Genomic DNA, 22,330 nt, shown 5'->3' on the forward strand with positions numbered 1-22,330 from the left:
CACACACCAAGGGAGCCAGTGAGCTCCACATGTCACGGTGGCTCCTGCATCGCTCAGAGCAGGGGCAGCCTCTGGGGCGCAGCCAGCGCTGTAATTAACAGGGCCAACCGGAGCTGGGCTGGAGTGGGGTGACCACTGAGGGGTTTGCTGCAGGGGGTCACCCAGGAGCCGGTGCAGCAGTTCATGTGCTGCCGAGCCAAGGGGGTCGGGGCAGTCCGGCGACCAAGCCAAGTCACGTCAGGGTGGAGCTGCTGAACCGAGGGGTCAGGCTGTGCCGGCTGCTGAGCCGAACAAAATCGGGGCAGGCTGAGCTGCTGAGGCTGAGCCGAGTCAGGCCAGGGGCAGGACTGCAGCCGCCTAGCCAAATTGGGGCGGGCTGAGCCTCCGAGTTGAATTGGGGTGGGCAAAGCCACTGAAGCCGAACCAAGTTGGGTCAGAAGAGGGATGGAAGCTGCTGAGTTGAATCGGGGCCTGCGGAGCTGCCGAAGCTGAGCCAGGTTGGTCCAGGGGTGGGACTGCAGCTGCCAAGGATAATTGGGCCAGGGGCAGGCCACAGCCGAGCTGAGCCAGGTGGGAGAGGGAGCAGAGTGCGACCGTGGGACCAGAGCATTGAACCAAGGAGGAGAGGAAGGGCAGGGACCAATCCGGTGATACGGAAGCCCTTGGATCATGAGGTTTTTTATTTTTACTTTTCAGAAGAGAAGTACAGTTTTTGGGTTTTTTTCTCTCTCTTCCCTTTCCTTCTCTTTCCTTGTTTCTTTTTTTCCCACTCCCCCTTTCCTTTTCCCTTCTGAGAGAGGCAGGCTCTGTCCGGAGGGCCTGTGGTTGGAAAGGTGGGCTCTGTCAGAGGAGGGCCTGTGATCGGCTGGTCAGGATGGGACTGTGGGCAAATAGGGAATCCCCAAGGGGAGGAGTAGAAATTGAAGAGGTATCAATAGTTACACCCCCAGATAGCCCACTGGGAAGGAAACTAGCCCGGTGGAAAATGACCCAAATATCAGAGATAAGGATGAGCTAAAAATGATTCACTAGTGCATGGTAGAATGGACCAGAAGGGAAATTAGGAGCAATCATGTATACTGGCCGAGGTATGGGTCAGATGAAGGATGGATGTGTCAGGCATTAAAAATCCATGTAAGAGCTAAGAAACCATTCAATCAGGAAGAGAGTGACTACACTGCCTGCTGTGGGAGGGAGACCTCACCCTCAAAGGTGAACATGTTTAAGGTATCAGAAAATAAAGAATGGGACCCATTAGAACACTTACCCCCTCCACCTCCAATAGCCCCAGATGCACTTCCCCTACCCCCTGATGGGCCTAGTCAAAACACCACAAACAGGGAGGCACAATGAGAGGAAAGCAGATCAGTGTATGGGAACTAAGCAGTGGGATTGTAACCTCTGAGGGAAATACCACTGTGTGAGGTGCAGGGAGGCATTACATTTGTAACCGTGCCTCTCAGTTCTTCTGATGTGAGAATGTTCAAGAAATAATTGAAGGGATTACTAGAGGACCTTATTGGATTAGTGGAAAAGTTAGATCAGTTTCTGGGGCCCAATATTTATACATGGGAAGAGATGCAATCAATAATGACCATTCACACCAGAAGAAAGACAGATGATCCATGCAGCTGAGATATGGATATGGGAAAGGGATCATGTGCAAGGACCTCCTGGTGATCTGAAAATGCCCATAGTGCACCGCAGCAGCGACCACAACAGCACTGGGGGAAGGCAAGACATGGAGGAATGCAGAACATTGATTACAAAAGGCATCAAAGAGGCGGCTCCATGTAATCAAAATGCCCATAAGGCTTTTGATGAGCAGAAAAAGAGGGAAGAAACCCCAACAGAGTGGTTAGAAAGGTTGAGGAAAAAAATGAGGCAATATTCAGGAGTTGACCCTGACACGGTGGCCGGACAGATTTTACTAAAGATAAATTTTGTCACTCATGCCTGGCCAGATATATGGAGAAGTTAGAAAAGCTCGATGGTTGGCAAGAAAGGAGATTAGAGGATCTTTTAAGAGAAGCACAGAAGGAGTATGTAAAGAGGGACTAAGAGAAGGCCAAGGAAAAGCCAAGGTAACTGTAACTGCCATTAGGGAAGGAAACCAGAACATAAAGAACTACCCAGGTAAGGGAGGGGGATTCCAAGTGTGGGAAGATAGATGGAGGGGGGATGCAGCTCCTTGGGACTGGGCACAAAAAGGAGAATTTGGGAAATAAGGGAACCCAGGACCAGTTTGATTTTACTGTAAAGAGAGAGGGCATATCAGAAAGAATTTCCCCTAGAGGGAAAGGAGCTGAGGATCTACGAGACTGAGCAAAAAGGAGAAGCGGAAGATTAGGGGTGGCAGGGGCTCTACCTCGTGGGGACAGGATACCATCAGGAGCCCTTGATAACTTCAAAAATAGATCCCCAGGAGGAAGCATTTGAATTCTTAGTAGACACAGGGGCTGAAAGAACTTGTGTTTGTAGAATCCCAAAGGGGTGCAAAAAAGGTCAAGATACTGTGCAAGTAGCAGGTGCTAAAGGGGAAGGGTTCAAAGCCTCAGTTATAAAGCAAATAAAGTTTGAAGGAACAAACAAAATAGGAATTGGGGATATTCTGTTAATTCCAGAAGCAGGGTGAAATTTATCAGGACGGGATTTACAGGTGCAGTTTGACATTGGAGTGCTTCCAGAGGAAGGGAAAATGGTACTTAGGCTTCTCCAATTAAGGGAAGAAGATGAGGACAAAATTCATGAGATGAATTCTGGGCAAAACCAAAAGAACAAGGTAAATTGAACATGAAACCTATAGTAATAGAATAGTTAATGAGAACCATCCAGTTCGGGTATGACAATATCCACTCTCCCTGGAAGGGAGATGAGCGCTGCAGCCACTGATCCAGGACTTAGTTGAGGACAGGACCTTAGAACCATGGATGTCCCCCCACAATACACCCATATTACCAATAAAGAAGTCAGATGGGACTTACAGGCTTGTTCAAGATTTGAGAGAAGTGAACAAAAGAACAGTGAATTGGTACCCAGTAGTGCCTAACCCCTCTGCAGTTCTGCGTAACATCCCAGTTGTTTAGTGTGATAGACCTAAAAAATGCTTTTTGGGTGTGCTCACCGGCAGAGGAAAGTGGGATATATTTACCTTTGAATGGAAGGACCCCAATTCTGGGAGGAAGCAAGAGGTTTGGTGGACAAGTTTACCCCAAGGGGTTTCTGAATTCCCAGACCTCTTCAGTCAAGCCTTGAGAGAAGAACTACAACTCTTTTCCATTAAACCTGAGTTAAAGCTCATCCAATATGTAAATTATTTGCTTTTCTTGGGACAGGAAGAAAAAAAAATTAGGGAATCCACTATAGTATTGTTAAATTTTCTGGGGGATCAAGGACTTTGGGTATCAAAAGGGAAACTACAATTTGTAGAGTAGGAAGTAAAATTCCTAGGACATGATTTGTCAAGGGAGCTGGCAGCTGAACCCTGAGAGAATTATGGGGATAGTCTCACTGCCATGACCAAAAACTAAGAGGGAAGTCAGAAGGTTTTTAGGCCTGTTGGGATATTGTAGGCTATGGATTGAAGGCTACATGCAGGCCATCTGGTTCTTGTATGAAAAGTTAGTTGAAGAAGAGATTAGGTGGGGAAAATGTGATGAACAAAAGTTTGAAGCTTTAAAGCAAAAATTAGTCAGTGCACAAGCACTGAGTCTTCCTGCCTCAGACAAACCCTTCTATTGTTTGTGGCTATAGAAAAAGGGGTAGCACATGGAATATTAGCCCAGGACTGGGGAGGATCCAGGAAACCAGTGGCCTATTTATCAGAATTACTAGACCCTGTCAGCCGGGGGTGGCCGAGCTGCCTTCAGGCTGTGGCAGTGACTGCCCTACTCATAGCAGAAAGCAAAAAATTACACTTTTGGGGGAAAATTGAAGATATATATCCCAAACTCAGTAAGGAGTATCCTGAGCCCAAAGGCTGAGAAATCGCTCACTGGTTCCCGAGTGCTAAAGTATGAAGACACCTTAATACAAAATGGTTTAGAGCTAATTGTGAGTAACCAACTCAACCCTGCCCAGTTTCTGGATGGAGAAACAGATGAGAAACTAATACATAATTGCCTGGAGGTTATAAATCATCAAACTAGAGTAGAAGAGAACCTAACAGATCAACCACTCCAAGGTGGAAAATGATTGTACCTCGATGGATCTTCATGGGTAATAAAGGGGCACAGGATATCGGGGTACACTATAGTGCATGAAGGGTTAGTGGCCATAGAAAAGAGAAAGTTACCTTCCAACTGGTCAGCCCAATCGTGTGAGTTCTATGCCCTTAAGTGAGCTCTGAAAAAATTAGCACAGAAAAGGGGAATAATAGATACAGACTGAAAATACGCTTTCGGAATAGTGCATACCTTCGGAAAAATTTGAGAAGAGAGGGGGTTATTAAAATCAAGGGGAAAGGAACTGATTCACAAAAAACTTATTTTAGAAGAGTTAGAAACCTTACAATTGCCAGAGAAAGTAGGGGTGATATATGTTAAAGGACATCAAAAAGGAGAGCAAGGGAACAATTTAGCCAATTTAGAAGCTAAAAATGCAACTGAATCAAAGACAGAATAACTAATAATAGTATTAACAACCACGGGAGAAATGCAAAAAGTCCCCATATTCAGTGGGACAGAAGAGAAAGAACTCCTTAAAATAGGAGCCAAGAAAGATAACAAAAGGAAGTGGAGATTAGCAGATGGGAGGCAAATGTTGAATAAACCCTTGACCAAAAAAATGCTAGAAGGCATACATGGAACAAGACATTGGGGTACACAAGTGCTAAGTGACCAGTTTCTAAGGGATTGGGGCTGCATAGGAATTTTCAGAATACCTAAGCAAGTAACTGAACAGTGTGTGATATGTCAACAAGTGAATAAGAAAATCGTGAGGAAAACACCCAGAGGAGGGCGAGAACTAGCTTTAAGGCCCTTTCAAAACATCCAAGTAGACTTTACTGAGCTTCCCCAGGTACAACAGTGGAAGTTTTTGCAAGTGATAGTGGATCACATGACTCACTGGGTAGAGGTGGCCCCCACTGTGAAAGCCAATGCCAATGTTGTGAGTAAACACTTCTAGAATCAATCATTCCCTGATATGGGATGGCAAACAGGATTGATTCAGAATGGGGAACTCATTTCACATCGAAGCCATTACAGAAAGTTGTTCAGGCCCTGGGAGTGAATGGGAATTACACACTCCATGGCATCCACAGAGTTCTGGTCAGGTTGAGAGAATGAATCAAACTCTTAAAAGAGCTCTAGTTAAGCTAATGATTGAAACCCAAATGTCATGGATAAAATGTCTCCCTTTGGTTTTATTAAGAATTAGAAGCCAACCCTAGTCAGATCTGGGTGTCTCACCCTATGAAATGATGTTTGGGTTACCCTTTCTGACCTCACCTCAGAAGGTTGCCACCTATGAGGAAGGGGAACCAATGCCAAGAAATAAGTGATGTCTACAGCACAAACCTTAGAAGGACTAAGACATAAAAGGGCAATTCCTCAAACTACCACCCTCGATTTCAGAATCCATAATATTAATCCTGGGAATTGGGTGATGATTAAGTCATGGAGAGATCAGCCTCTAAGTCCTCAGTGGGAAGGTCCCTTTCAGGTACTGCTCACCACCAAATCGGCCGTGAGAACTGCAGAGTGGGGATGGACTCATGGCAACAGAGTGAAAGGCCCAGTAGAAGAACCCAAAGAATGGACTGTAACAACCAGGCTGGGTGAAACAAGATTGACTTTCAAGCAGAGACTGAAAGACAACCAGAAAAACACCAAGATGCCCAAAAAGTAGAGTCAAGCTTCCACCAACCAACTTGAGAACTGTCTTCCTGTTTTAATGGGTGGGAATTACCAGCATCTGTTGAGGGGAAGTACACAAGGGACTGTAAAATGCAATGGGACAGCTTCTTTAAGAAAATAAGACAAAGGAAGGAGGGCAAGACCAGGTTAGCCCCTTTGTTTGCTACCAAGAAGGCTCCATAGCACTGCTGTGGGTAGCAACCCCGTAGGCATGGTAAGGTGGGGACAAAAGGCCATACCAGACCTCTATCATTCCTCAGTTGTCTTTTAATTCAACAGAGACTGGAGAGCAGGACCGAGTTGCCCTCTGTACTCACCCCTAAGATACACCAACTATGGGTAGCAGCCACATAGGCACAATAGATGGGAGTCAATGACATACTGGACTTCTGGGATGCTCTTTTGTGCATTCCAAATACATGTATCTAAGGAAAAGCTGGGATTATTTTCTCCTGTTCCCACTGTCCTTGCTGACATCAACAGTGGCTGGTATGACTCATTCAAGAGAGAGAGAAAATATTTTAACCTAATTTTTCGAGTAAAATGACTAGAGAAAGAGAAAAGGGGGGTTTGTTACAGATGAGTAATTCTATGGTTGACCCTCACAATTAAGGGGTGAATATTAAACATGTTAAAAGACATTTTGTAGATGTATACTTATCCTTCCCCTCCCCCTTGCATTGTTATCACAGGATGGCCTCAGTAGTCGGGGCATTTGGGAGGGTCGGCTTGTTACTATGGCAGCACCTGACCTCCTATTAAGGTGTAAGACAGTGATCTCCACCACTGGACAGCAAAGAAGGAGTTGATTGACAAGACTTCGGGAGGGGCTGGTGGTATAAAAGACAGAACATCCATTTTAGAGATAAGTACATGGTGACTGAATCCTTTGCTCCTGGTGCTGTATTCTTTATTCAGTCTTCTGTTGTATTTTGATAAGGTCTTAATGAAGCATTTAAATTTTTGAAAGTGAAAATCCTTTCTCACACGGGGTTGGGGAATGTGAGGCAGGGTTGTCCACACTGGGTCAGCTATCAAGGTAAAACTTCTCTGACCTGGCCAGACCTCCTTAGGAGAGACCCTGGATCAATATCAATCACAGAATGCTGCAACCACCTCTTGTATAATAAGAACAGCAATAAAGAACACCCTTTAAGAAAGCAATACATATTTCTTAGAAGCTCATTGACATATTTCTTCATAACTGTAAAAGGAAATATTCCTAATGAACTGCACCAGACCAGAGGGAAATCAAGGCAGAGCCATGGTTAGCCAGGATTTGCTTGATCCTAATGAGCCCTGTGGTTCATTTGGAGCTGAGCCCTGGAAGTTCAGGATCCGGGGGAGATAGCATAAACATTTCCAGGAGTCAAAGTCAAAGGAAAAGTGTCTCAAAGCATGAATGGGTCTCACTGAGGTCCATCCCCAACACAAGCTCCTCGTGGGCTCCATGGAGGAGAGAACTGGAGGCCAGGATGGCACAAAAAGCATCTAAGAGATTGAGAGTGGAAAGGAACATCCAAAGTACGTTGAAAATCTTGAGTAATTCAAAGTATTAATGAGCCCCGCTTAGTGTCAGTACAAAGCTCTCAAGGGACTCGCTAAAGCAGATAATTGGGGCCATGATTGCACAAACCTCTCACAGAGTCTGTATCAAAAGGGAAACACCAAGTACCTTAAAAAAACTGAAGTACCTTGAAGCATTAATGAGCCCCACTGAGTGTTGTTACTCATAAAGCCTCTCCAGGGACTAATTACAGCAGATAATTGGAGGCCATGATTGCACAAACCTCTCAGAGACAGCAAGACAAAAGCCAAACCCAAAGTCCTTTCAAAAACCTGCAGTCCCTACAGGGAGCATTCAGGAGCCCCCAGAGCAATTGCTGAGCAAGGCTCCCCAGGGACTCCTTCCAGCAGATCCTTGAGGCCACTGGGATGTGGGCTAGGGGGGGATGCTGAGGGCAGGACAAGGCGCTGACAGTGCCCAGCCTGGCTGGGGCAGTGCTAGGAGACCCCAGTGCCTCAGCACAGGGTGTCTCCTCCCAGCCCTTGGTGGCACAGACCCTGCTGTGCCCCAGGACACAAAGACTTGGCTTCTCCTTGTCCCCACCTGTCATCACTGCCTCCAGTGCTCTGCCTGGGGCCTGGGGACACTTTCTCAGTTGTGTCCCTCAGTGGGACCCATTAAAAGTCCATGGAACTTTGGAGTTGGATTCTGACTTGGAGTTCTGGTGAGGTTTCTTCAGCTCCCTCTCAGGGACTGATGTTTAGGGCCTGAGCACAAAGCCCCAGAGGCTCATTAAAGTCCTGGTACTGTATCTGTGCTGCTGAGCTGGGCTGGGCTCCTGGCACCTGGTAACCAAGAAGAGCTTCAAAAGCACATTTCTCTTGATGAGCAGCTCTTCTGCCAGCCCAGCAGGGCTGGGGCACTGCCTGCAGCCACCCGGGGCACAGCACAGAGGCACAGAGAGCTTCAATCAGTCAGGGCTGGGAAGGTGCCGAGAGCTTCCTGGGGCAGAATCACTGCCAGCCCTTGGCACAGGAACCTCTGGCTGCAGGACAATGCAGCTGCAGCTCCTGGAGCCATCTCCTGCAGCTGGAACATCCCAATCCCTGCAGACTCTGTGAGTCCATTCTCTGATTGCCTTTTGTGCAGAGCAGCCAGGGTGCCCAGAGCTGGGTCCTGCAGAGCAGGGTCCTGCAGCCCAGGGTGCTGTGCTGGGGCAGGGACTCTGCTGCCTGCCAGGGACAGCTCTCAGCCAGCCCTGGCAGCTGCTCCCAGCACTGGGGGACAAGATCTGGGTGGGAGGAGACAGCTGGTAAGGCTTGGAAGTGTTCTCCTTGTGTGTGGAGGTTGCTGCATTGTTCAGGACTGCTCCCATCCCGGCATTTAACTGCAGAACATTTCCAAGTCGATTATACAGGGAGCACAGCAAGGCAGGGGCTGCATAAAAGGGAAAAATTTATTAATCTACTGCTTTGGGTTGCTGGGATGGAAAATTGCACGTAGATAGTCATCTCTTGGTTCATGTTTAGAAAAAATAAATAATTTGACCTCAGCTCTGAATAAAGCAAGCAGTGACAGAAATCAGCACAGGACCCCTCACAGGCAGTGTCAATATCACTTCTCCAGCCTCCTCAGGGTTGCTCTGATGATGCCATTAGAGCCTGCAGAGCCAGAGCTGCCCCTGGGCAGTGCCAAAGCTGGCAGGGGTCTGCAGGGCAGAACTGAGCCCCCAGGGCTGGGCTGGGCTTTGGCAGCACTGGCAGGGCCCAGCCCTGGGCACAGGGCCCTGGCAGGGACTGCTCCAGACAGCAGCGCCCTGAGCAGGCAGAGGGGGAAAGTTCCCCCAGGCTGTGCTGGGATATTAAAAGTCCTCTCCAAACCAAACTATTCCATGGTTACTATTTTTACAGATCCCCATGCCAAGACACAGAAAATGTCCAACAGCAGCTCCATCAGCCACTTCCTCCTGCTGGCATTGGCAGACACGCGGCAGCTGCAGCTCCTGCACTTCTGCCTCTTGCTGGGTATCTCCCTGGCTGCCCTCCTGGCCAACGGCCTCATCATCAGCGCCGTAGCCTGTGGCCACCGCCTGCACACGCCCATGTTCTTCTTCCTGCTCAACCTGGCCCTCACTGACCTGGGCTCCATCTTCACCACTGTCCCCAAAGCCATGCACAATTCCCTCTGGGACACCAGGAACATCTCCTACTCAGGATGTGCTGCTCAGCTCTTTTTCTTTATGTTCTTCATTGGAGCAGAGTTTTATCTGCTGACCGTCATGTGCTATGACCGCTACGTGTCCATCTGCAAACCCCTGCACTACGGGACCCTCCTGGGCAGCAGAGCTTGTGCCCACATGGCAGCAGCTGCCTGGGCCAGTGGCTTTTTCACTGCTCTTCTGCTCACAGCCAATACATTTTTCCCTGCCCCTTTGCCATGGCAATGCCCTGGGCCAGTTCTTCTGTGAAATCCCTCAGATCCTCAAACTCTCCTGCTCCCAGTCCTTCCTCAGGGAATATGGGCTCATTGTTATTAGTGCCTGCTTATCATTTGGCGGTTTTGTGTTCATTGTTTTCTCCTATGTGCAGATTTTCAGGGCCGTGCTGAGGATCCCCTCTGAACAGGGACGGCACAAAGCCTTTTCCACCTGCCTCCCTCACCTGGCTGTGGTATCCCTGTTCCTCAGCACTGGTACTTCTTTGTACTTGAAGCCCCCCTCCCTGTCCTCCCCATTGCTGGATCTGGCCCTGTCAGTTCTGTACTCGGTGGTGCCTCCAGCCCTGAACCCCCTCATCTACAGCCTGAGGAACCAGGAGCTGAAGGCTGCAGTGTGGACACTGATGACTGCATGGTTTCAGAAGCATTAAACTGCTGGCAAATTTCTGCAAATCACTTCTAATAAAATCATCTTTGATCCTTCGTGTTGGTTTCATTTTGGAGGTCATTTTATTTTTTTTTAGAGTTTTAATATTGTCAACCAAAAAATGTCATTCCTTGTGCCATTTCTCATTTTGTGTCTCTCACCATCCTTGTTCTCAAAGACTGTCAATAAAGGGCTGCGCTCCAATAAAGGGCTGCGCTCTCAGTAGCTTTAAAGGAACTAAAGGATCTCCCAGCCGAGTTTTCTGCAGAGATGCCCTTTTGTTGCCTTCTCTGGAGCTGCAGCAGCAATGTCTGTGTGCAGAGCTGGGGGCAGATCAGTGCTGGCCCAGCAGCTGTGCCCAGCAGCAGCAGCAGAACTTGGTGTTGCCAGTGCTGCTGCCGTGGCCCTGCCCCGCTGCCCTGGTGGCCCTGGTGTTGCTGCAGGGCCTGAGTGCTCTCGGGGATGGCAGTGCCGGGGCTGCAGCAGGGACAGGCCATGGGCACTGCTGGGGCAGCGCTGACGCCTCAGGCCAGGCCCTGGGGGCTCCAGGCTCCTTGCCCAGGCTCTCTCAAGAACACACCCAGGCCAATGCTCAGCACAGAAAAACCCCCGTGAGCAGCCCCAGGCTGGCCGTGTGCAGGCTGGGGGCAAACAGCATGGCTGGGGCTCTGCAAGGGCCCTGGGGCAGACGGGAAGGAGCAGCAGAGCAGGGTCTGATCCATCCCCAGTGCACTGCACAGCCCAGGGCAGCGTCCCAGAGCATCCTGATGGAGCGGCCAACAACATCCCCCCTCTGAAGCCCTGGCCTCTCCCCCAGCTCACACAGGTGCCCCATCCTTGCAGGCACAGACACTGCAGCACTGGCTCAGCAGCCCCTGTTTGCATTGCACAGAGCAGGGGGAGCACCCCCATGCTGTTGGTGTGGGGACATGAAGCTGAGGGAGCACAAATGCCATCAGCCCCTGGGGCCAGCAAGGGCTGGGGGACACCAGGGAAACCACTCAGCTTTGTCCGGGCCTCTGCAGTGAGCCAGAAAGTTTGTTCCCATCAGCTGGGAGTTTCCTGTGCCACTGCAGACGCTGTTGCTCAGAGCCAGGGCTGCCTGGCAGCCACCCCCAAACTGCCCTGAGCATTTCCTCTGCTTCACATTTGCTTGCTTTATACCCCCTGCTTCACATTTCTTCTAATTGCTCACCCCAGGGGGCCCACAACTGGACACAGCACTCAGGGTGCTGCCCAACCAGTGCACAGCACAGGGGAAGAATCCCTGCCCTGCTCCTGCTGGCCACACCATTCCTGAGCCAGGCCAGCAGCCCTTGGCCTTCTTGCCCACCTGGGCACTCTGCTGGCTCATGCCCAACCTGCTGTCCATCAGTCCCTGCAGGTCCCTTTCTGCCTGGCTGCTCTCCAGCCACTCTGTCCCCAGCCTGTAGCACTGCAGGGGTTGTTGTTGCCAAAGTGCAGGACCTGACACCTGGATTTGTTAAACCTCACCTTGTTGGATTTGGGCCCTGGATCCAGCCTGTCCAGGGCCCTTTACAGAGCACTCCTACCCTCCAGCTGATCCACACTCCCAGATATCTTGGTGTCACCACGGTTGCATTGGGCCCCAGAGTGTCCCAATTGTCTCCACGATTTCATAAGGCCTCCCAGTGTCACAATGTCCCTTTGGTTCCATGGGACCCCATGGTGTCACAAAGTCCCTTGGATCCTTGAGCCCCACAGTGTCACAATTGCCCTTGGTCCCCCAAGGCCCTGCAGTGTCACAGTGGATCCTTGGTTCCACGAGATCTGGCAGTGCAGCAATGCTCTCCTTGGTTCCATAGTGTCACAATGGCCTCTTGGTCCCAAGGGCCACCACGGTGTCAAACATGTTTCCTTCATTCCAGGAGTCCCTGAGGAGCTGCACTGGCCCCTTGCTTCCATGGGGCCCTGCAGTGTCACAATGGCCCCATCATGACACCAGGTCCAGCTCCGTCACAATGCTCTGCATGGTTCCACAAGGCCCTGCAGGGTCACAGTGGCCTCTTGGTTTTACGAGGCCTCCGATTGCCACAATGAATTCCTTGGTGCTGCAGTGTCACAAAGAAGAGGCCTCTGCAGGAGGAAAATTCATCAACAAACTCTGAGTGGCTGAGAACCAATCCCCATCAGAGCAGCAATGAACAGAAATGGGCACAGCTTTGTAGCTGCCCCAGCTTTGGCATGGGCCCTGGGCCTGCGGCAGGACCAGCTCTTGAGGGCCCCAAGGCCGGGGCTCTTGTGCTGCCCTGGGCAGATGGGATGACAGCAGGGGCTGCAGAGCTCTCAGCACCTCAGCCCGAGGGGAGCAGGGCAGCCAGGGAGCCTCCTTTGGCCTTGGCCAAGCACCTTCCCCCTGGCTGGGGCTGAGTCCTGTGGCAGCTGCAGCTGCTGCTGTGCCCTTGCCAGGGCCTGAGGTCGTGGGGCAGCGCCCAGAGCAGACTGGCCTGAGCAGAACTGTGGGGCAGAGCCGGCTGGGCTGGGGAGAAGCCCTTGGTGCTGCCCAGAGCTCAGGGCAGCTGGCAGAGCTTGCAGGGAGCTGGGCTGGGCTCAGAGAGCCTGGCCCAGAAACCATCAGTGTCCATCTCAGCCTGGCTGAGCGTGCAGGGGCAGGACTCAGGCCAGACCTTGTGGGGCAGGGCCAGCGCCTGTGCAAGGCATTGCAAACAGGCAAGTGGCCCAGAGAGGAGGCTACTCTGTGCCCTTGGTGGCATGGACAGAGCAGGGAGGGGGCCCAGGGCTTTTGTCAGAACAAACCTCTGTGCCCATGCATTGGCAGGCCTGGTTGCTGAGCCAGGCTTTGGCCTGGGCTGAGTTTGGCTGTGGCCCAGTTCCATCCTCCTGCAGGGCTCAGGGCCTGTTCCTGGCCATGGCCAGCCCTGGCTGCCTCTCTGCTGGCCCAGATGGTGGCAGAGCCCGGGGCAGGGCTGTCTGTGCAGCCCCACAGGTGCCACGGGCTCTGCAGGAGGTGGCAGAGGCTGTCCAGCAGGGAGGCCATGGGGCACAGAGCCCCAAGGCTGCTGTGGGCACCACGACACAGGGGCTGTTCCCAGCCGCAATGCTCCTGGCCTGGGCTGGGCCTGCACAAGGGCTGGGCCACCATGGCTGGGCCATCACAGGGCCACAAAGCGGCCACGCAGCCGCTGCCGGGGCTGACAGCAAGGCCAGGCACACACAAGCAATTGTTGAGCATGGCCTGTGCTGGCCAGCCTGACTGTGCCAAAGGCAGAGCTCAGCTGCCCTTGGGGGCTGCAGGAACAGTCCAGAGCCCAAAGAGCCTCCATGGCTGTGCTGGAGACCAAGGCTGCAGGAGGGAAATGCAGGGCTGCTGCGGGATGGGGAGGGCATTGAATTCCAGCACACACCTCAGCTCTCTGATGATCCCGGCACCATGCTGGGCCCTGTTTCAGACTGGAGCAGAGCAGATGTTGATGGGACAGGAGCCCTGCGGGGCTGTCAGGGACCAGCAGCTTGCAAAGTGCTCTGCTCTCCTTTAAGTGCTCTCGGAGAGATCTAATCCCAGCTGGGCACCTCAGGGCACAAGTGGCACTGCGTGTTCATGGGCACACAGCTGATGTCTGCCTGGAAAGGGGCACAGGTTTTTATACCTGTTCCTTTCCTAATATACAAGCAAATCTTTATTACCTGACTCACTTGAGTACTCTTAGGAGATGGCATATTTTTCCACAAGGAACAGGAATTTTCTGGATCTACTGGATTCTTGTACTGATTCCAGGAAAAAATATCAGTCTTCTTCTCTATGTTAGTCACCAACACCTAGTTTAATATTTCATGATCATCTTCCTTCCAGTGTTTCCAGCTCTCATGTTTAAATGGCCATGTGTAAGGACATGTCTTCACTCGACCAGCCTGATCTATGACCTTCCCATTGATCCCAGATTTCCTTCTTCAGATGCTCTCTGGTCATTCAAGCGCCTCTCAACTGAATGGCTTCATGCTTTGAACTTCAGGGAGTTGTCCAGACATTCTGATGTTCAAATATATATATCATTAGACAACAACCTAATTGTCATTATATCTATCACAGAATTACATTTTCTTATGTCTCTGTCTAAAACTGTTCCAGAACAGAGATCCCCTGGGGATGGTGGACATGTCAAATGCTGCTGGGACATCACAAATAGCTGAGGTAAGAGCTGTGATGGTTATTAAACTGTTCAAATGTTCAACTTGTGTTTGTTGGCAAGGAATCTTCCTGTGCCTCTGAGTGTCACCAGGCCCTGAGCCCAAAGGACACAAACCTGATGAGTTGTGGCACCCACTGCAGGGGCACTTGGACCTTGGCTCTGCACAGGAGAGCTCTTCATCCCCTTTCTCTCTTTTCCTCCCTCTTGGCATGGAGGGAGCTCCTGACTTTAGCCTGTGACTTGTGTGTGCAAAGAGCAAATCTGGGCAGAATTGGGGGAGGGAGGGTTTGGGGGGAATTTGGTATCTGTGCTGGGCACAGAAAGTGTTTTCCATTGCTCTGAGACTGCCTGCCGTGGAAAGTGGATTTAATATCCAGCAGAGGAATGACTTTTGCATTTGATGGAGCTGTGCCTTCCCTTGGCTTTGTTGGCTGAAAAGAAATGAACAGCCCTCTGTGTCTCGGGCAGCTCCTTCTCCAAGGAAAGCAGGTGGGAGTTGGAGCCAAGGAGCTGAAAGCTGCAGGTGCAGCCTGGGCTGGAGGGAGCTCAGATTTGCACAAGGCTGCTCTGAGTGCCAGGGCTTGGATGGGGGAAATGGTGGGGTGGGGGTAGGGACGGAGTCTGATTGATTGTCAGCCATGAAGGGTCTTGACTTTCATATCTATTCAAACTGCATGAGGAGGTCCTTGGATTCAGTGTCAGCTGGAGATCGCACGTATCAATAAATTAACAGGGAGAAGAAACCTAAATTGGACCTAGGAAATCTTTTCTCACTGTCTCTTTAAATAGAATCTATTCAACTTGAATACACTACTGGAATTCGTCTAATTAACCACAAAAGATTTGAAAATTAAATCAAATTATCCCCAGAGGTTTGGCTTGTTTAGTTGTTCTGAATGTCAATGAGCCCTGGGACACTGAATTCCTGCACTCAAGAGCTGAAGGCTGAACAAGCCTCTGCAGCAGGAAAATTCAGCAGCAGCCTCCAAGGTGCTGAGGATGTCAGCAGCCCCCACTGAGGCCATCCCTGCCCAGAGACCGTGGGGGAATGGGCAGACAAGGAGAGCGTCCCTGGGGCTGGGGCAGCACAACTCAGAGGCACCAGCGGTTCCAGCTGGGAAATGGAGTGTGGAATGTGGCTGGGAAAGCCCTGCCTGGGCTGTGCCAAGCAGGACACACAAGCCCTGACTCCCATCCCTCAAACAACTCTCTCAAGGAAATATTTAGCAGGAATTACAGTTGTTTGTGTACTCTGAGTTGGACTCCCTGAAGAAATACCAATAAGAGATTCTCAGGAGCCCAAATCAACCAAACAGCCTTTACTGGCAGCATTAGAAAATCAGAGAAACTTTGGCAAAGGGTTAATGATAACATGATAACATTGTAGTGGTTTTGGTTTGTTAATTTAAGATTTTTCCCATCTTGAGATTTCCTAATTAATGGATTAATGAGTGTGGTCGGTTTTAGTGTCGGTTAATTATTTATGTGTTTATTTTGTTGTGAGATAGGATTACGAGAAAGGTAAAGTAGACATAAAATTTTAAAAGGGTATAAAGAAAATTTTATTAAAAGCAAATAAAAGAAAAAAGGTAGTAAGAATTAAAATAAATTCTTTAAAACACTTTTTTTTCTTTACAATTTTCTTTAACCTGACAATATAAAGAAACTAAATTTAAAATTTCTAGTGGTTTACTATTTCTAGAATTCTCTTTTTTTTTTTAGTTTTAGGGTGATAAGTTTTTCTTGTTAAGATTATGGAGGTTTTTTACAGGAGGAAATTTTTTTTTTTGTGGTACTTAATTTTGTCATGGATAACAGTTGTCTGGGGAACTTCGTTATTGTGAAGTTGTCTTTATAGCTACAAGCTTTTTTACAGCTTGTTGATGGGCCATGTTGACTTGTGAGGTATTGTTTTAAAGATGAGTTATAATAAAGTTTTTATTATTTACTTTATAAATTATTTTTATCTCTGGGAATAGAGATCTTCTCTTGGGGATACTGAATTACTTTTTTTTTTCTGTTTAAACTTCTTAAGAAATTGCAGGTTTTATGAAATTTGTTTATTTTAGCATGGAGATTTTTATTTGATACAAATTTGAATTTTTAAAATAGTTTTGTGAAGAAAAAGAGTTTTTCCTTTATAGTTTATAGGAGGATTTTAGTTTTAAAAATAAGGTATTCTTTTCTTTCTTTTTAATTAGGATTTCATTTCTTCTTTACTGACTTTCAGAGTTATTTTTTTTTTATATGCTTGCATTTTGTTTTTTCTTTAACTTGAGGGAGGATTGAAGTATTGAAAGGGTTAACATCTGACCTGCCTGTAACTTGTGGTGGAAGTCGTGGTTGTGTTGTGCTACAATTGGTTTTATGGTTGGTTTTTGGCTTTTTTTATGTTTAAGTTTTTAGTTGTAAGGTTATTTTGTATGGGTTGTAGGTTGTAGGGGTTTTTTGTTTTAGTTGTGTTGGGGGGAGGGGACTTTGTAAGATTTCAATAGCTGTGTCTTGCTTTGTTCTGGTTGGGGTTTTGTAGCCTCTTGTTTTCCTGTTTGGGAGTTGTTGGGGTTTGGTTTGGTTAGAATGGGGCCAATGTGGAGAGGGGCAGCCTGGGGAGGGGAGCAGGGGCTCAGCCCATGGCAGGGTTGCTTGGTTTGGTTTGGTTTAGTTTGGTTTGGTTTGGTTTGGTTTGGTTTGGTTTGGTTTGGTTTGGTTTGGTTTGGTTTGGTTTGGTTTGGTTCGGTTTGTTTGGGTTTGGTTTGGTTTGGTTGAGATGGGGGCCAGGGCCAGGGCCTGCTGCTTCTTTGTTGACTGGAAAAGAAAGAGGAGGTTCCTGGACTTTTTCATCTTTAACATTTGTGTTTCACAGAGACGTATTCAGTATCTCAGTGGTTTAACAGATTGTCACTTACACGAAAAAGTTTTACTTTTTAAAATTCTTCTCATCCCAAATCACAACAGACATTAGGTCAACATAAAACACTTCTCAAAGCATTGACTTGAGCCATTCAACTTCACAAATTCTAAGCCTGTTCCATTTAATATTAATCAAAATTTGCAGGAGCACAGAAACAGAAGAAGACACAGAAAGAGAGCAAGGCAAAAAGATGCAGAGAAGCACACACACAGTTACCAACTCCTGGATTCCAGCACTGTTCAGGTGGAAATTCCAAGAGGAGGTAGGGTCAAGATGTGTGCTTGCCTTGTGGTCAGTCTTCAATACCCCTTGGTCTTCCTGGGCCCTTCCCCCAGGTGGGCCTTGGGCTCATTTGGTCCCTCAGGAGCTGGGCTGGGAGCTGCAGAGGTGGCTGTGGAGCATTGCCTGTGCTGTACCAGGGACTGGCAGACACTGCTGGGCTGGGATAGAGGCTCTGGGAGGATTGGGGTTCCAGGGCAGGGCAAGGCTGGACCTGCCCCTTCCTCCCTCACACTTGAAATGTTTTGAGCCAAAAATCTCCTCCAGTCTGTCACAACAGGCAATGTTGGAGGTGGAACCCCAGTTCTGGCCATGGGCGCCTGGAAGAGAACAGCAGTTCTTTTCCATAGGAAGGAAAGCACAGAGCCCCAGTGTTTGGAAGGCTGGTGAGAGCCTCACTTGGCCAAGGCCAGCCAGACTTGACAGGAAAGGCAGATTTTGTATGGGAGCAGTCTTTGGATTTAGGGAATTTCAGAGGTGAAAACACAATCTCGGCCATGGACACCTGGAGAAGCAGGACAGTCCTTTCCCATGGGAAGGAAAGCACAGAGATTTCCCCAATGTTTTGGGGACAGATGGGAAGTGACCCTTGTGAAACCACTGCATCCAGATTTGTACTGGCAATGTTCATATGGGAACAATCCCTGGATATAAGGAAATTCGGAGGAGAAATCCCAAATCTGACCATGAGTTCCTGGAGGAGAAGGAGAGTTCTTTTTCCATAGGAAGGAAAGCATTGAGTCCCCGTGCTTCAGCAGCAGATGAGAAGAGATCCTCAACATGCCAGGGTCAGCTGGACCAGTCAGGTGGCCCCTGGGAGGCCAAACCAACCAGACCTGTTCTTTGTTCCTTTGGTTTTATGGAGCCCCACACTGCCACAATGGTGCCTTGGATCTATGAGGCCCCACAGTTCCATAATGGTGACCTGTTTCTATGGGGTCCAGCAGTGTCACAATGGTCCCTTGATTACAAGAAGACCTGCAGTGTCACAATAGACCCTTGGTTCAATGGAGTCCACAGTGTCACAATGGCCCCTAGGTTCCAGAAGGCCCCACAGTGTCACAATGATCCCACTGATTCCATCAGGCCTTGTAGTGTCACAATGGTCTCCGTGGTTCCCCAGGTCCCACAATGTCATGTGACTCTTCTTTTCCATGAGCCTTTCAATGTCACAATGGACCTTCGGACCCTGGGGGTTTGCAGTGTCACAATGGTCTCTTTGGTTCCACCGTGTCACAATGGACCATTGATGACAGGAGGCCACTCTGTGTCACCCTGGAGCTTTGGTTCCATGCAGCCCTGCAGTGTCACAATGAACCCTTGGTTCAATGGAGTTCCACAATGTCACCATGGCCTCCAGGTTCTGTGAAGCCCTGCAGTGTCACAAGGTCTCCTCTGGTGGCCCAGTGTCACAATGGACCACTGATGACACGAGGCCCTGCAATGTCACAATGGACCTTTGGTTCCATGCAGCCCTGCAGTGTCACAAAGGACGTTTGGTTTCACAAGGCCCCACAGTATCACAATGGTGCTCTTGGTTTATGGGGACCCCCAGGGTCACAATGGTCTCACTGGTTCCATAAGGCCCTGCAGTGTCACAATGCTTTGCTTCTTCCATGGGGCCTCATAGTGTCACAGTGATCTCCATGATTTCATGAGTCCTCTCAGTGTCACAATGGCCCCTTTGTTCCATGAGGCTGTCAAGTGTCTAAGTGAAGTTAAATGCTGATAAGAGTAGTTTTTTTGCTTAGTTTTTAAGTTTAATAAAGGTTATAAGCTAAGTTAAATATTGTTAAGTGTTAGTCCTCTTTTAAATTGCTAAGTCATAGGTTATAATTGAAGTTAAATATTGTTTAGCAGCATTTAACTTCACTTAGACCTTGTGACTTAACCTTACCTACAGGCCTGACTGACTCAGCTATCCAAGGCACTCCAACCCCTCAGAGAGCAGCATTTCTGTCACATTTCCCCAGCACAGGCACTCCTGTGTGCACACAGGCACAAAGAGTCAGTGCAAGGCACCTGTGAGCAATTCCCCTGAGGGAAGGGAATGCTCACTGTGGATCCTTTGGCATCTCCCCAGAGGTGAAGGGCTGAGCCTGGAGGAGTGGGGGGATCAGCCTAGGCTCTGTCGTTGTTCAGGATCCCCGAGTGCAGCAAACGGGAGAGTTCCCAGCTGGGAGAGGCCCCACTCAGAGGGAGTCGCTGGCCCAGGAGTGCCATTATAGGACACAAAAAGAACACAAGCTCACATCGTTGTTCTCATAGTGAAGAAAAAAGGGGAAGTTTATTTTCTGACTCCAACATTTACAGTTTTCCAAAAGTGACAGTGGATTGGAGGGTGACAGTGACACCTCTCCAATGACACTGGACAAACCAACAGTCCATCAACTGTCTCCCCCTCCATAAAGGAATGCAAAACAATGAGTTATTTGTAGAAAGTGTGTGAGAAAGTTCACTACAAGAATGTCAACATCAGAAGGCTTAGAAAATTTTAAAAAACCAGGGCAACATCTAACTGTTTTCCTTTAAAAAAGAAAAAAAAGAAAATGAACAATATGATAAAGAAAACATGAACACTGTTCAGTGTCCACTTGCAGAGGAATCATCAGAGTGATCACTCTCATCATCTGCATCCGAATCATCACTCAATGATTCCCCCGCTTGATGCCTTCCAGGTTGGTCACGGTTTCCATCTTGCTCATCAGCTGGATTCTGTTTCTGCGGTTGCAGGTCAGGGTGAACACACTTCAAAGGTACCCAGCGTACCCCGTGTGTGTGGATAAACAAGCATACCCGCGCCCCGAAGCGATAAGGTCACAGGAACCTTCCCACTGTTTGGTGACTAAATTCTGCACCTGTACCTTCACTCGAGGCTGATGTGCCTCGTCCACAGCCTGCAACAAGAGATGGTGATTCAAAATGACTGGGTTATTTGAGTTGTGCGGCACAGTGAGATGATTGATTGTGCACAAAGCTTTTGCCAACTGACTGTGCATGATTTCACCCTGCATTCCCCATTTTTGTTTTTGAAGAACCTGCTCCAGAGTACCATGAGCGCCTTCTACAATAGCTGGACCAGTCGGAGAATGAGGGATACCAAACTTATGCAAGACACCCCGCAACTGCAGGAACTGCCGCACTTTTGCAATGCGTAAGCAGGAGCATTGTCAGTTTTCACAGCAGAAGGTATGCCCAGAACGGCAAAAGCCTGCCTCCAGTGGGCAAGGACGTCACGGGCCTTCTCCCAAATGTGTGAGCCAAAGCCCACATTGCCGAGGAGAATGTGTCCACCGTGACATGCACATACTTGAGCCAGCCAAACTCGGCAATCTGGGTGACATCGGTCCGCCAAAGCTCCAAGGCCCTAAGGCCTCTGGAATTTACCCCAGCTGGCAAAGGCGGAGCAAGTGCATGGCAGTCATCACATGACTCAACAATGTCACGAGCCTTAGCTGGCATCAGCTGAAACTGCTTCTGCAAGGTATGTGCGTTTTGGTGGAAAAACCCATGTGATGCCTTGGCCTGCATGAGTGTATCAGGCTGAGGCGCTACCCACGCTGGGTTAGCCAACTTGTCAGCCCTTGTGTTACCTTCCACTATAAAGCCTGGCAAATTGGTGTGACTCCTCACATGCAGAATATAGAATGGATGAACCCAGGCCTGAATGGCTCACCACAAGGTCTTCAGTAAATGAAACAAGGCAGGATTACTGACCTCCTTCAAAACGGAATGACCCAAACTCTGTGCGGTATTGGCCACATAGGTGGATTCCATGACCAAGCTGAAAGGTTCCTGGGAAAATTTCCCAAATGCCATGACAGCAGCCCTCAGTTACAATCAATTAGGCTGACCCATCCTCATGAGCTTCCAGAACCTGCCACTCAGATCCATCCCTCCAGGTAACAATAGCCTTTCCTGTTTTCCCTGAACCGTCAGTGAAGACAGTGGGTCCTTGCACAGGTTCCTGGGTATTTTTGGGCTGCTAAGGGATTTTTGTAAATTTTGCCATATGCAGTAACCTATGACTGGGCAGATGATAAATGATCTGCCCTGAAAAATTTTCCAGAGCACTCTGCAGGGACACACTGTTTGCAAAGCTCCAGTCAAAATCCTCCCGTTGCACCGGGAGTATGATCTTTGCAGGATCCGCACCCATCAATTGCAAACACCGTTGCCGGCATTTGATTATCCAGCGAGCAATCAGCTCAAACAATGCAGTTGCTGTCTTCTGCAGCTGATGGGCCAGGAAAACTGATTCCAACACATGCAAGGAATCGGAGCATTTGTCACTCCATTGGCCAATGATGCCCGTGGGATGCGAATCTGGAGTGCTGATGAACACAGTGACATCAACGGAGGGATCAATGCGATAAACTTGGCAAGCCGAAACAGCTCGCTGAACCACCTGCAACGCCTGACATGCCTCAGGGGTCAGTGTGCGAGGTGACTTTAGATCAGAGTCTCTTTTCAACAGATCATACAGAGGAGACAGCTGTGCATCGGTTAGCCCCAAGTACAGACATGACCAAGTGATGACACCTACCAATTTCTGAGCATCATTCAGTGTCTTCACAGAATGCACAAATTACACCTCCTGGTGACAGATCATCCCTTCCAGAATTTTTACCCCCAAGTATTTCCAAGGTTGTTGTTGTTGAACCTTTTCTGGAGCCACCTGCAGTCCATGAGCATGCAAAGCATCGAGCAACCGAGGCTGAATCCTCAGCAGCTCATCCTGGG

At 49.0% G+C, this 22,330-nt stretch overlaps 1 protein-coding gene across 1 annotated transcript; it reads left to right on the forward strand.

The window, feature by feature from the left end:
* Window positions 1-9,307: 9,307 nt before the first annotated feature.
* Window positions 9,308-9,682, forward strand: LOC134420487 (olfactory receptor 14I1-like; the record flags this gene model as incomplete). Its single annotated transcript, XM_063160653.1, has 1 exon — window positions 9,308-9,682. A coding segment is annotated over one exon (375 nt), but the record flags the coding sequence as incomplete, so codon positions are not given.
* Between the last annotated feature and the right edge of the window lie 12,648 nt (window positions 9,683-22,330).

This window comes from Melospiza melodia, chromosome 7 (genome assembly GCF_035770615.1).
Source record: "Melospiza melodia melodia isolate bMelMel2 chromosome 7, bMelMel2.pri, whole genome shotgun sequence".
NCBI lineage: Eukaryota > Metazoa > Chordata > Aves > Passeriformes > Passerellidae > Melospiza > Melospiza melodia.